Source organism: Seriola aureovittata, chromosome 16 (assembly GCF_021018895.1).
Source record: "Seriola aureovittata isolate HTS-2021-v1 ecotype China chromosome 16, ASM2101889v1, whole genome shotgun sequence".
NCBI lineage: Eukaryota > Metazoa > Chordata > Actinopteri > Carangiformes > Carangidae > Seriola > Seriola aureovittata.
This window is the reverse complement of record NC_079379.1, coordinates 22,629,949-22,644,687: the sequence shown is the minus strand read 5'-3', so window position 1 is coordinate 22,644,687 and position 14,739 is coordinate 22,629,949. Positions and strand designations below refer to the sequence as shown.

Genomic DNA, 14,739 nt, shown 5'->3' with positions numbered 1-14,739 from the left:
GTTTACACATACTGCATGCTATATGCTCGTTTAAGTGTGTTGTTAGCTCTAGCCTTAATGAACGTGATAAATGGGAGGCCAGTTGGTTTTAATGGGCAGTTGGGCCAACTGTACCAAGTCCTCCTTACTTACATCATCCGGCAAACAGTCACATTGATCAAGTGAACAGCAGAACAATGGGTAATACCCCACTGGAACCACTTCTGTGGTTCAGTTGCCACCTTCGCTGACATGGTCGGACATGATGGATCGGCGGGACACAGGAAGCTGCGTGAGTGAATTCATTGATCTCACAAATAAGTTCATTGTTAAAAAAGAAGGAGAGAGAGAGAGAGGAGAGGAGAGGAGAGGAGAGGAGAGGAGAGGAGAGGCTCGACTTGGTTTCACTGTTCTGTACTGGGTTTGGTTTTAAAAGCGGACCGCCAAATGTAAAGCAGAATGTATCAGATGACTGTGTAGTATTTACTGATGGTAAATGTAAATGATGACATGTGTCCTTGGCTGAGAGAGAGACAGCTGCGTTTGTCATACTGTGCCAGTGCAAGGGGGTAGATGCCACTTTGTCTCTGTCGTCATGCTGCTGACTGTTGTGGTCTCCTTTTTTTAATATGTTCAATTCCTCGCAGATGTGGTGTTCACTTTTAAGGCATATTCCCTATCATGGCCATTAAATCCATGTAATGGCGCCAAGATGTTCCCAGAGACAAGAAGCGTATAAAAGAAAGAGGAATATACTCCAGAGGAACACATTAAAACCAAAAGAAAACTTTAAATATGCATTTTGAAAAAAAAAAAAAACCACATGCTGCGAGGAATATGCAGCAACATGAAGCTGTTAAAGTTTTTAAAACTGCTTCCTCTAAAGAAACCTCAGCGCTGTAACAAATAGCTTGTGGGAATACAAAGACATGGGAAGCAGAGCCGAAAGAAAGACGTGATCATTTAATCAGATATGTGCAAGATACACTTTGAAAGAACATAGTAGTTGGAGCAATTCTTCTGTTTTTAACAAGCCTCTCTTTTGTAAAGTTGGTAATGGGGAACGTCTGGATGCATTCGCAGGGTTCCTCTCTTTTCATTGCATTCCTGCTGAGACAATTTTGCACAGCCTATAGCAAACAGACCATATATTTTTCAAACAGACAGGCTCATAAAAAGACAAAAAAAAAGGCACCTCCTAATCCACACTTTAATGAGAGGAAACGGAAGTAATGACATCCAGGGAGTAATCTCTCTTCTTTCTGCTCCGCCAATTGACACCAATAACCCGTGGCCGGCTTAATGCCCCGGGTTGTGACACACTGTGTAATAGCAAATGAAAACTTCTCCTCGGGATTTTCTCCCACAGGCAAATATTAAGAATGATGACACTTTAACAAAAGCTGGATCAGAGCGCTCAACTTTGTCATCGTGAGTGAATCCTATTACGCGGCGGCATAATGGGCGTCTGTGAAAGCAGAAAGAGAATGAGTATCACAAGGCATCTTTCTGCGCCGGAGAACAAAGCTTATTTGAAGGCGTCTCGCCATCTGAGCCGCCCCTTTGTGTCAGCATGCGAGCCGCAATTGTTTTCTCCTTGGCGAGTAAATGCCCGGCTTAATGTGGTTCTGCAGCTCGGGAGGAATGATACCTTCACTTCAGTCCAAACATGATCATGATTTACATTCATCTCAGCTGTTTTCACCAACACACAAGATTACATTTGCGCTAAATGACTCTACAGAGATCACGACTTTTCTACAGTTTTATTGTGTCATTCCACATGCGGTAAAATTACTCTCCCATGTTACAAACAAGTTCTGGATTGCATTCACAGGAGCTTGGAGAACATCTTGATGGGATGAAGATGCTACTTTGGCTTCGAACAATGGGAGGCTGTTTCAGTTTATCCCCCAACCAAATACCTAGATAGCTGACAATATGGGCAATAAACACTTGAGGAATGGGCAGCTTGCCATCCCCCTGTTTGTAGCATCAAAAGACCGCAGAGAATTGCTTTTTGTCATGAAGCCATTTAGAAGAACAGAGACGACACATATGATATTTGTCGTGGATTAATTCGCTTTGAAACATGCATGTAAAAAACGGAAAGATTGACAGTTTCTGACAGACATCTCTGGGGTTTCACATTTCCACTAAAAAAAAAAAAGATTGTAAAAGGTGGAGAGGAAGAAAAAAAAACAGCCAAAAAAAAAAGGTCAGAGGAAAACTGCTGAATGAAACAATGAAGCTGGTGTTTCAGAATCATCTGTATCTTATCATTGGAAAAAAAAAAAAAAAAAAAAAAAAATCCCCTAAACAGAAAAACGTGGAGAGTCAGAGAGTTTTCCTTCAAAGAGCCTCCGGAGCGGCTGTTGTCTTTAAGGAGGGAGGGAGATTGCTTTCAGCAGCCGCAGCCCGGGACTGGTTCTCATCATTCTGACAATAAAAAACTCAAGGAGTTAAAACAAAGCAACGTTTCATGAAAAAAAAGAAAAAAAGAAAGAAGGAGGGGGTTTGGAGATTTCCGCTGGTCTGTGCTGAACTGTCACCCCCCCCCCCCCCTTCCTCTTCCAGTCCAATCCAACATCCAGAGAAAAGCAAAGTGGTGATTTTAAGGAGGGCTTTAGTGAAGCTTTTTTTTGGGGGGGGCTTAATTCCTCTCTGGCACCCTGGGGCTGAAGGAAGAAGGGACCAAAGGGCTTGAAATGGTTCAAAGATGAATGAGTGATTGTGCTTTAAATTCCCAGAGGTTTGTTTTTGTAGTGTCAGGATTTTATTGCAGCGTTTTGTTGCTTTTTTTTTTTTTTTTTAACAAGTTAAATATGAGGACACAAAGATCCGACACAGAGAGCTGAATGAAAGTGTGCCAAGTAGAAAGTGAGTTCGGTCCAGATCAGTAAAATGATCAGTAAACAATACCAGGCACTTACTGTTGCTTTTGTGTGAACATAAAGAGCAGGCGAGGATGTGAGAAATTACTGTTCAGAACATTTGTGTCCGTTAAAGCAAAGAAATCCAAGATACTCTGTATTAAAGAAGAGTTTTACATGTGCAATGAGGAAAGACGGGCAGTGCATGCTTTAATCAACAAGGCTGAAAGATTATTAACTCTATTGTATTTATATATTTACACACTAATCTGTACAATTTTTACATTTTCCTACTGATAAATGCATTAGAAAAGAGTCATAAGAAAATACACCGGGGGGTGATTGTCCTGTCACACGTCGGCGCTCGAGGAGACCTGCGATAACCTGGGGTCAGAGTCGATCTCGAAGCGGTAGTGGTAGCCCTCCCACACCTCCCTGCAGGCGTCCCGCATGTCGTAGATCCGCTTCTTGATGCCCTTGCGATTGAGATAAAGTACAAATAGGAAGATGAGGCCTATGAAGCCCAGGACGACACCCAAGAAGACGTAAGAGGTCTGCAGAGCAAGGTCTGCCCCCGCATCCCTCTGGTGGCATCCCAGAGTCAAGGTGCCCACAGCGAGCAGGGATGTGTTCCTCATGCTGGCCGGGAAGGCGCACACGAGGCCGTCGGCGTTGCTGATGCGTTCCTGTGATCTGTTGAGCCACAGAGCAAAAGGTTCAATTCCACACGTGCAGGTGAACGGGTTCTCCCCCAGCAGAAGGTCAGCTGTGGGCAGGGAGTCCAGCTCTCGCAGACCTTCCTCGGGCAACGACTTGAGGGCGTTGAGCGTGAGGTCGAGCTCCTCCAGTTGCTCCAACCCCGAGAAGGTGGAGTTGTGGATGGCCACCAGGGAGTTGTTGGAGAGCTGGAGCCGTCGCAGGCTGGTCAGGTGGGAGAAGATGCGCGAGGGCAAATAGATGAGGCCGTTGTCGGACAGGTCCAGTCCCCGCAGGTTCCCCAGGGAGCTCCAGCGGAAAGACGTGGCCAAGTCCATCACCGACGAGTGGTTGTAGAGGGCTCGGCTCAGGTTGAGCTCCCGCAGGGACTGGTTCAGGACGGTGAAGGCCTCGGGGTGAATGACTGCCAGCTGGTTGTTGCTCAGATCCAGAGAGCGGAGGCTGCGGAGTCCGGCAAACGTGTGGGATTCCACCTCGGAAATTCTGGATTTGAGGACAGCCAAGAGATGGCAAGAAAGTTTAAAGACTTCTGCAACTGCAACTACTCAGAATATTACATACTGTCACTATGATGCATCCCATAAATCAAGAGTCATATAACCAAAACCTTGACATAAGTTTACCTTCAGAACAAAAATAGTTGAGACAAACTGTGGAGACATTATCTTAAAGGCTTGAACTCCCCATGATATGTTTGCTTTGCATGACAACAATGACAAAACGGTGCAGGAGAGTCTTACCTGTTATTACTCAGGGACAAGTTGGTCACGTTATCCAGACCTCTGAAGGACTCCGGGCCGATGCGTCTGATCTGGTTCCCGGTGACAAACAGATTCCGGGTGTATCCGGGGATCCCGGTCGGGATACTCCGCAGGTCTTTGGAGACGCACTTCACGGTGTGAGCCGCCTCCGAGCACTCGCAGCGCGGAGGGCACGACGCGTGAACGCAGCGAAGGAGCGCGCAGAAAACAATGCACCGCGCTAAATCCAGCATGTTGGAAAGTGTCGGAGCAGCAGCAGCAAGCAGTGAGGAAAACGAAACACACAGGAAAATAAAAATGTAAAAAAAAAAAGGGGGGGTAAATGAAACGATCAGCTCCTCCGACACGTCATTATCATCCGTTGTCCCGGCCGGGAATGTTGCTGCTGCTGCTGCTGCTGCTTCAACTTTGCATCCGTGCAGAAAGTGTGGCCGGGAGGCAGGCTCTGATTTCCATGAGAACAGAGGCGGAGGGGTCGTGCTGATCACAGGGGGTGCTTGATCCTTCGCCGTGGCAAAGCGGGGCGTCGCTACTTCTCCAACAATGAAGTTAAAAGGACCATCGACTATAGAGCGATGATCTGCGGGGAGGGGCTTCTCTCTCCCCTCTCTCCCCTCTCTCCCCTCTCCCTGCACCCCTCCACCCGGTCCCGATCCGCGAGCTCTTTCCTCTCGGCTTCGAGTGGAGACTGTAGTGGCACGAGGAGGAGCAAGTGGACCGGCTCTCTCAGCTCTCACTCTCCTCATTATGTGTCATATATAAACACACCTGAGCCCCAGTTTATGATGCTGTTGCAGATGAAAATCAAAAAAAGGGGCAAGAATTCAGTGTTTTCTGCAAAAAAAGATGTTTATTATCCATGTTTATTATCATAATTCAGATTTTAAAATGTTTCCATGTAAATTGTTATTTAAGGCAATGGCTGCCACAGTTTCACTACTAGTGTTTGGAGAATCTGACGTCCTAGACCTAGGTCATTCCCATCCACCCAGGTGGTATGGTAAAGATGGGGGAGGGGTGTTGTTGGGGGGGTGTGGGGGTGCAGACTGCAGACCCTTTGATCCCCCCCCTGTTCTTGAATACCACGATGCTCTTCGGGGATAATGGCCTCTGAGTGGGACTCGGTAGTGGAGTATCAAAGCTGTGAAGGCTTTTCCTTCCTTAATGTTTATTCTGACAGATGATAATGATTATTACAGGAATCACTTCAGAGTGTGTTTATAGAAACTCGCGGAGGAGGAGGGGACTTTGCCTTTCATGGCTCACAGAGCCTTGAAATCCTAACATCATCCCTCCTGCTGACAGGCTGATGAAACACAGTCGTCATAATTCAAGGACGGAAATTCAATTTAAAAGAAAAAAGAAAATGAGAGAGAGAAAAAAACTCCCACAAATTTTCTACAATAATAGACATCTTTATTGGTATTATAGCTGTAAGTCATAAACACATTCAGAGTTCACACAGTCACTTGCAGGAGTCTTAAAATTCCCCAGCGGGCCATATGATCTGCAGCATAAAAGATATTTTTGGGGGGATTAGAGAAACAAAAGAGGGTTTGGAAAATTGCAGACTGGTATAAGTATTGATAGTGGCACTAATAATAGCATCCCAACTGTCTTTTGTCAACGGTCTGAATCGCTGGGACCACAGGTCTCCACATTCCTGGACCTGGCTCTTGGATACAACAAGGCACCGAAGCAGGCCACGTCGAAAACCCATTGAAATTGGTTTCTCCGCTGAATTTTGCATTCTCGCACATGCACGCCGATAAAAAGGACCGGTGTATTATTTATCTATATCTCTCGTCCTAAAGTATACATAGGCCTATATATTTCTGTCAGAAGCGGTGAAATGACAATGTCCATCAGGTGACCCCTCAAAGGGCTTTTCATTCTCAGCTCGACGTGTGATGAATGAGCCGATTCACTGAGGAACAAGTGACGTATTCAAGGACACAGTTTGGCTCCCGTTTTTTTCCTGACACTTAGCTCAATCACAGAGAAACCAAAGGACGTTTTTCACTTTTTCTGTTTGTTTTCTACGAGTGAAAGTTTGGACAGAGATGTGAAACGTCACTGTAGTTTAGGCTTAACGAGAGTATTTCCAGATTTCTTTTTCTTGAAACACGTGCTACTTTTAGTAACATCGCTCTCAATGCAAGGCTACCGGTCGGCTCACTTGTATCTCAAGTCCAAAAATAAAATTTTCCAATAACTTAAAACAGAAATATTTGAGACTCGACACTTCTGAACACTAGTTACTAGTGACACAGCTTTAAAATATTCCCAAAACAATGTGTTTTTACATTGACTATTTCCACTTTTCAAGTTGAGGTCAGGTTCTCCATTTCTTTCCTTGTTTTAATGCTTTGAGAAAATGACTCTGCAGCTCTCGTCTTCCACAATCTAAAGCTACGCACAGACGCAGGCTATTGCATCGAATCAACATTAACTCAAGCCTGTTACAGTCTAATTTATTATTCATTCTTGCAAGGTTTTACCAGCAAATCGCATAAAAGTTGAAAGAGATTAAGATAAAGATATGGAGTAATAAATATAGAACTCAATCAGTAGGCGGGTGCCTGCAATGAAACGCAGGTGATTATTAAGCCACAGAATGAGTCGAACAGTCTTTCTCAAACTCTCATATATTCTTGCATGCATGCAACACGCACATGCTGGCATGCAATCACATGCTCTCTCCAATCGTGTGCATCACAAAGACGCACGCACACACACACACACACACACACACACACACACACACACACACACAAACACACACACACGCACACACAAACTCGCTGCAGAGCAGAGATGATATGCAGAAACAAAAATGACGCTGTAAATTATTCAAAGGATAAATCCGTAGTGAGCGATCAAGTTTGCAAAGTATATAAAGAGCACCTGGTGTACAGTATAATGTGTGTTCAAATATTTACAGGCAACATGGGTGAAAGACGCACAAGAGGCCGGAGAACATCTGCTTCCAACTGAAGCTCAATGAGGAGAGCACAGTGTAGAAAACTGGCACTGTGTTAGCCCTAGCTAGCATCAAACCCTCACTACAGAGAACACACGTGATTTGGGTCGAGACGCTCACACACTATAAATGATCTACTTTGGATTATTGCAGGATGTTGGCCGGTACGTGTCAAAAGCTTTGTGAGACAGCGCTGACATTTCACAGTGACCTTCGAATCTGATCTGCAGAGGTGGAAAACAGCAGGAGCGACGCTGATCAGGCGCTACAGGGTGTTGGTGTTGGTGTTGGTGGTGGTGGGGGGGGGCTGGGGATATTCAGCAGGGGTTGGCGAGAGCGTGAAAAACCTGAGGATCCTGGCTACCTGCTGCTTCTGGCAGCACCGTGGACAAAGAAGAGGGCCCGACACTTTTTTCTGTTTGATTGCAAACAATGAGGGGATTTGAATCTACTCAACGAAAGCCATGGCAACGGATTTTCGAGTGCCAACCATCATGTGGAATTAACGTTTTTTTTTTTTTTTTTTTTTTTTAACGCATCAAAAACAACTGAAAATATAACACATAAAGGATCTGAGAGAGAGAGAGAGAGAGAGAGAGAGAGAGAGAGAGAGAGAGGTCGTTTTTAGGCACTGGCACTTGCTTCTTCCCTTAAGACTCACAATTAGTGATGAAAAACAAAACGAGTACACCAGGTGTCATAACTCTGACATCAACGTAACTTTGGGCTGTTCCACCGAAGAGCAAGTTCCATATTCAAGGACACAGTTTGAGTTGGTCTCGCGTTTTCTCCTACATTTGGCACGAGTACAGAAAAAACCAAAAGGAGCTGCTTTTGCTGTTCTCTCGGTTTCTCTCTCAGGTATTTCCCACAGCCACATTCACTGAGGTTGCTACAATCATTGCTCTGATGATCTGTAGTTAAAGGTATGAAAACACCGATCGATCGTAAACCTACTGAAGTAGTACCATGAGGTGGTCACGTGTGATGCACTCTCTGAGAAAATATTTCTTTTTTTTTTGTTTTTTTTTGTTGTTCTTTTTTTTTTTAGAAGACGCAGACTTTCTGATATCCTCCGGAGTTAGTCTGAATACGAGTAAGAAAATGCACAAAAATACAAACTGCTCCGGCATATTTACGGCGCAGTGCCGTAGAAGAGCTACATTAGATCAAGCATGAAATGCGATAAATTCCTTAGAAAGGCATCTAATTGATTTAACATGTTTGTGCTCCCTGGTAAAAACATGGCATCCTTGGAAGCACTGAATCATGGGATTGCGCTCCCAAATCCGTTACAAAGTAAGACCATCAAAATCTGAAAAGCAAGGCAATGGATGTGTTTCCTGCTACACTGTGCAGGTGGCGGTGGCTGAAACCTGCCGTCAGGCTTCCAGCAATCATAATCCATTAAGTGTGTTTGTATGGTCCTGGTAGTTGTTGTCGTTGTCGTTGTTGTTGTCGTTGTTGTTGTTGTTGTTGTTGTTGTTGTTGTGGTGGTGGGGGGGTGTTCAGTCAATTTCTCTCAAAATAACTGAATTTAAACTTCCAGCTTCGCCCGCTGGAGTAATGCCAGTGACGGGCCGCCTGCTCTCCACAAACGGCGCCTGCCAGCGTTGGTACACGTGTGTTGGACAGTCCTGCTCAACGCTCTCTGCGTGAGGCGAGAAGTCTCTTATCTCCTCGGTTACTTTCGCTCGACACCGTGTGATGCCCCCCGCCCTTTTTTTTTTTCTTTTTTTTTTTTTTTGTTTAGTTTTTTCCCTGTTTAAAAAGGTCAAACCCCGACATCCGACCTGCAGGGGTTCCACTGTGTCCTTAACCTGCCTCCCAGGTCACCGGAGGTTGAGGGCCAGGGCCACTGTGAGGATGACGCCCATCAGCATCAGGAAAGGCAGCCACGTCTTCAGGAAGCCTGCGCAGCTGGATCAGGTGAGGAAGACAGAGGGGTGAGGAAACGTGACCAAAAACAAACAAACAAACAAACAAACAAACAAACAGAAGACTCATCTAATTTTTGTAAAACACCCCCCCTCCTCCACACGTCATCAAAAACTGGCTGTAACCATGATAACGTGTTTTCACATTACTATCCACTGGCCCCCCGCTGAGACGCTGGGGAATCAGACATGAAATGATTTGTACGATGCAACAGAAACTGTGCACGTACGTAGTTTTACGTTAATCAAAAGCCTGAAGGTTTACGGTACAGATGCTCGATTAGTTAATAACAAGGTGTGTCTACATGTCGCTCCGCTTCTCTTTGGTCTGTAAAAACCTGCGTCCGAATTCTCGTCTGAAACCCTGTTTGCGGAGTTGGTTTCATAACTGCAGTTTACAGGAGCATTCAACATGCACGCAACACTCTCCAGAGGCCCTCTGGGATATGTAGTTCATTCCTGTGGCCGTAAAGAGCCTTCGACAGGAACGTCCTATATACTGTTAATACTTGGAAGAATCAGGGCTCTCTCCCTCTCTCTCTCCCTCTTTCTCTCCCCCCCCCCCCCCCCTCTCTAGCCCCTGGGATCTCAGTGAGAAACCTCATTCACAAGCTTTAGCCCTGTTTCATATCGCTGCACTGGCGAGAGCAGCTGGAGTTCATAGGGCTGCTGCTAAAAGCGGCTTTTAAAAAGGTGGACAACATTCAGATATTTTTGGACTGAGGATGACTCAGATGAATTTGTTTTTCTCACAACAAGTTCTACAACACATTTTTGGATACTTCCTGGTGTCGCTCTGTCAGGCCTGCAATCTTTTACCTCTTGCTTGTTTCAGGGGCTTCAGTACGTGAGACACCTCATTAGCTGGACTGAGGTCATGTGACCCGATCAGGCGAAGCAAGAACATTTTACACATTTTACAGTCCAGCCATAAAAACTAACTGGTCGACTGTTTGTGTGTTTAGTATGATTGTAAAGCTGCCACTGTCGACGAGATCAGCCTCAAACACACTTAAAAAGTTCATGCTCAACTCTCATAGTTATCTGTTTTTATTTCATTTCAGTCATAACACCGGACTGGACCGGACTGGACTGGACTGGACTGGACCGGACTGGACTGTGCAGCATCCAGACTTGCCTGTGATTTTGTTACTGTATGTAAAAAAATAAATCAATTTAAAGCGAGTCCTCTCTATGATTCGGTTGAGGCAAGTCTGTTTTCATTTAATGTCTGACACACAGGCTTCGCAGTGAAAGCAGCAACAGCTTCAGTCCTCCATCTGTGTCTACGCAGGGTGCGTTCAGGCTCAGTATTGAGTGTAGGTCAACAGCATTTTGACGGTTACTTTAGCTGCATGTGTAAAATGGGAGAAAATAAACTCAAGGCTTTAAAATATGCCTTAAAAGCCAGTGGGATATGATAAAACTATTGATAAAAATTAAAGCTCATCCGTTCTACCAGACACACGAGACACAAACAATTAAAAAAGGAGACTGAAACCTTCATGTAGACGAGCCTGGATTCACCCAACGACTCAGCCACCTTCACTGTAGTTGGACCGTTAATGTACTGTATGTCTGCGTTTACCCCTTCTTACCTGACATGCTTTCCATGGATCAGAGCGAGGAGGCAGAGGTTGACCATGTTCCATGAGGTGCTGTTTTCGTATCGCATCAGATTCAGAGCCATGGCTACATGTGAGTGACAGTTGTCACAGCAGAGGTTGTGCTTCGGGAGAAAAAAAGCAAGAGTACAAGTTACAACTCCGTCTGTTTGGTTTTATAAAGCGAATAACGGACACGTAAACAAATCTACTCATTACCATCCTGTGCTTGTACTCCTCTGAAGCGTCGTGCACCGCTGTGTCCCAGGCGTTGGAGCCGCTGGCGTAGACTTTGCTAACGTCAAGCATCCAGTATCTACAGTCAAAGAGAAAAAGTAACTGCGCTGTTGTATGTTGTATGTTCACTAAAAATAAATCAGTCACAACACGACATCCCAAAGATGTTCATTTACTTACTTTGTTGGTCTCCCAAAAGCCATGTTGTCTTCCTGCAGAAAGAGAAAATGTTTATTTCTTTCTCTCATTTCAAAACAGTTCATGTGATCCCTGCTCACGTTTAATCCGTCTGAGCTCAATTTACATTCCTTTGTTTATACAACACAAATGTATGATTCAGTTTTCTGCTCAGTGCAGCCGGACGCAACCACCAGCTCCAAACTTTTTCAGTCGGATTTTCAAAAACAACCTGTTACTCACGACGTGATAAACAGTCACATGAGCTCTGACGCATTTCGTGGCAATTTAGATGGTTTAGCATTAAGGATTTAGGAAATGCGCCTCACATCCTGTTTGTCTGTGTTCACCATCAACTTTGTGTGAAGAGGCCGAATGAGTCTAAATGAAGCTGTGAAGCTCCAGGTTTAAGCACCTCTATGTGGATTAAAGGAGCTTTTCAAACAAAGTAGTTTGGATTTGTGCCTTAGTCATGTGCCGAATCAAAAATATTTAAGATAATTTTATAGCATTAATTTTAAAGGATTTTTACGGGAGAAACTTAAGAACTTGTTACTGGCAGGTTGACCTGAAGATGGCTCTATAAAGCATCTCAGTGTCGTCTGTCGTTTCTTCGTCGTGCATCTCATTTGGTTCTTGCAAATCAGAGAATTACAACCACCCACCCAAATCAAATCAGATATTCTGAGTGGTGATTTGATCTTATCTGATTGTGATCTGTTAACACCACCCTGCGAGGCCTTGCAGTGGCCAATCAAATTCATGCAAGTGCACCTTCATGGTGGGGTTCATTTCTAACATGGATGTGTATTTCTGATGTTTATCTTGTGATCGCCACAACAAAAAAATAAAACAGCTGCTGCCATGATAACTTCGAGTCGGAAAAGTGCTTCCTGTCCAGCGTTTTAGTGTCTGTGAAGTCTTCGGTCTCATCGACTTATTACTCAAACTGTGCAGTGTGCGTCCAGTGTTTATGAGATGGATGATTCAACTATATTTGGTCGCGTTGGTTGCGAGACACAAACAAATGTGTGTTGTGTCACATTTTGGGCAAAAAATGTGAAACAAACTGAAAAAATACAAATGGAGAGTGAAGAAGTGATCTAAGCAGCAGGAGTGGTTTGAGAAACTTCTTTTGACATTTGGAAAAGTTTGTCCTGCTGTAAAACGCAGTTACCACCGCAATCTATTGTAAGCGACTGTAACTGCCCTCCTCTAAGGAGCGAGTTACAAACTCTGCGGTGAGTGTTTGATACTACAAAAGCTCATCCACATGAGGTACGTTTACATGTCGACTTTTCTCCAGTTGTGGGAACATTCAAGTGGTTTCCTTCTTTCAACAATTGAGGTCCCGCGTCGGTCTGTCAATCCACACATGCGCTTTTCCAAATCCATACTCCATATTGCAGTTGGTGGCCGTAATGCACTACAACGTTATTTGCCTATTACTAACAAAAAAAAATTGTATTTTTTTAAAGAGGAATTATACAGAAGGTGTGAATTGACCGTGACTTCTCATCCACTGAGTAGAGCCACTGCACTGCGCTTCATTTTGCAACCAATATTCCCTCAAAAATCAACTTATGTAAAACCACGGTCATAACTCACAGAGACGAAGTAAGGCCCAGCAAAGTCCCGGATGACTCCAGTGGAAGTGCAGATTCCCATGTGACCAATGAATGGAAGCAGCCATCTGAATGGAAAAAAAACCCAAAACATGCAGAGTTAACATTAGCACATTAAACAAGCATTTTTGTGAAGTACCACAAAAAGATGAACCACATGTAAAAATCTCTGGCCAAGTCTCTATCACTCTTTAACCTTATTTTCAGATTCAGGTTAAGACTGAAATAAATGTGTAACATAAAAGCGTGAAAGGACAGAGGGAGTAACACTCAATTCTCATTTACAAAACATCCTCTCGTGTGGTTTATGAATTCAAATTGGTAACGTCCACACAACAGTTCTAACACACTCATGTTCTGCAACACATGGAGTCCAACGACCCCCCCCCCCATTTAATCAGGTCATTTAACAGGGACATTATAGAAATGCTGTCTTGAGTCTTGATGTTGCTGTATTGGTGCTGACTGAGGCGCTGCAGGAGGATAAATAGGAAGCAGGAAGCAGGAGCAACACACACACACACACACACACACACACACACACACACACACACACACACACACACACACACTATAAGAACCACTGTTCTGTGATAATCTAATTAAAAAAAATAACAGTATGATTTTGGGACCTTAGCTTGTGTATATGTGTATGTGTGTATGTTTACAACACTTGGATTACAACAATAACAGTATCTTAGTAATACTATGGTAAGAACATTATAACTTTGTAACACTAATAATTTACTCTTTAAACATTAAAAAGCAGAGCCTACAACTTTGAAGTGTGTAAAACCCGTTTTGAGTTGTTTCTTTAGACATTTGTTGTTTACTTTTATGTTCATTTGCTTTCTGATTTTATGTCTAGTTGTGCACTGAAATACATTTGTTTTTCAAATTAAACTCAATAAAACTTAAAACGCTATTAATCCGTTTTCATCACTCTGACTCTTATTAACAGCAAGGACGCTTTAATATAACGTGTTATTCGAAGGAAATCAGCAACAGGATGGTATTGTACGTGTGCTAGCTAGCTAAGCTAGTGGAGCTGTCACTTCGTCCCCTGTCCCGAGGTTTTTGGTCAAAAAGCGACTCCGCACACCGGCGGCGATAACTCACGATAACACGGGGATAGGTGTCCACACAATACAGTAAGGATAGCGGCTGATGTCTGGGTTAATTTTCTCAGACGCTATGTGGTAATTCTTCATGGTGTCTTTTTCAACAACATCCGCCATCATCAGCTGTGGAAAATGAACTTCATTTGTCCCACTTGCGGCTGCGTCAAGTCGGCCACAGACACGGAACAGGATCGGGAAATGTGTGGTGTTAGCTTCAAAATAAATCGCACAAAAAGTCTTCTTTTTGGTCTTTGATTTTTTTAAAAAGTAAGAGATGTACACATTACTAACTATGTTGATACTCGGAGATATATATTTACATCTGGGGTAAATCAAAACATAACATTTGCGAAGGAGTTTTATATGCCTAGTCGAACATACATTTTTACTTTGACAGGCTCAACCGGAAGCCCTCTCTCTTATTCAATCTAGCTTGATACTCTCGTGTTGCTTGGCAGCAGGAGCAGCTTCCGGGGTCTGTGCGAGCCATCTATGGATATATAGCACGGTTGTTTTTTGTATAATAATTATTTTTACTTATTAGAGCTGTAAAAATAAATTATAGTAATTAAATAAATCACAAAAGAAACTTTTTGACTGAACTGCACACAACTCATGTCAATTTTAAGGCAGTGGTGAGGAGTCACAGGTCAAGATTAGCCTCCATTAAAGGGGGATTAAACAGGCTGTGAACCACTGGTGTAGACAACAATTTAACAACACTA

The 14,739-nt window shown here is 43.8% G+C and overlaps 2 protein-coding genes across 2 annotated transcripts; both read right to left on the bottom strand.

Moving 5' to 3' along the window:
- Positions 1-921: 921 nt before the first annotated feature.
- tpbga (trophoblast glycoprotein a) lies at positions 922-5,043 on the bottom strand. The gene is made up of 2 exons (XM_056399259.1): positions 4,310-5,043; positions 922-4,052 (listed from the first exon to the last, which is right to left on the bottom strand). Exons 1-2 carry the CDS (start codon positions 4,561-4,563, stop codon positions 3,203-3,205), a joined length of 1,104 nt encoding a protein of 367 aa, XP_056255234.1. The 5' UTR covers positions 4,564-5,043; the 3' UTR covers positions 922-3,202.
- A 681-nt stretch (positions 5,044-5,724) lies between these two features.
- On the bottom strand, positions 5,725-14,168 carry tmem222b (transmembrane protein 222b). The gene is made up of 6 exons (XM_056399260.1): positions 14,013-14,168; positions 12,877-12,961; positions 11,272-11,303; positions 11,074-11,170; positions 10,849-10,979; positions 5,725-9,233 (listed from the first exon to the last, which is right to left on the bottom strand). The coding sequence occupies exons 1-6, from the start codon at positions 14,132-14,134 to the stop codon at positions 9,146-9,148; spliced, it is 555 nt and encodes a 184-aa protein (XP_056255235.1). The 5' UTR covers positions 14,135-14,168; the 3' UTR covers positions 5,725-9,145.
- Positions 14,169-14,739: the final 571 nt, after the last annotated feature.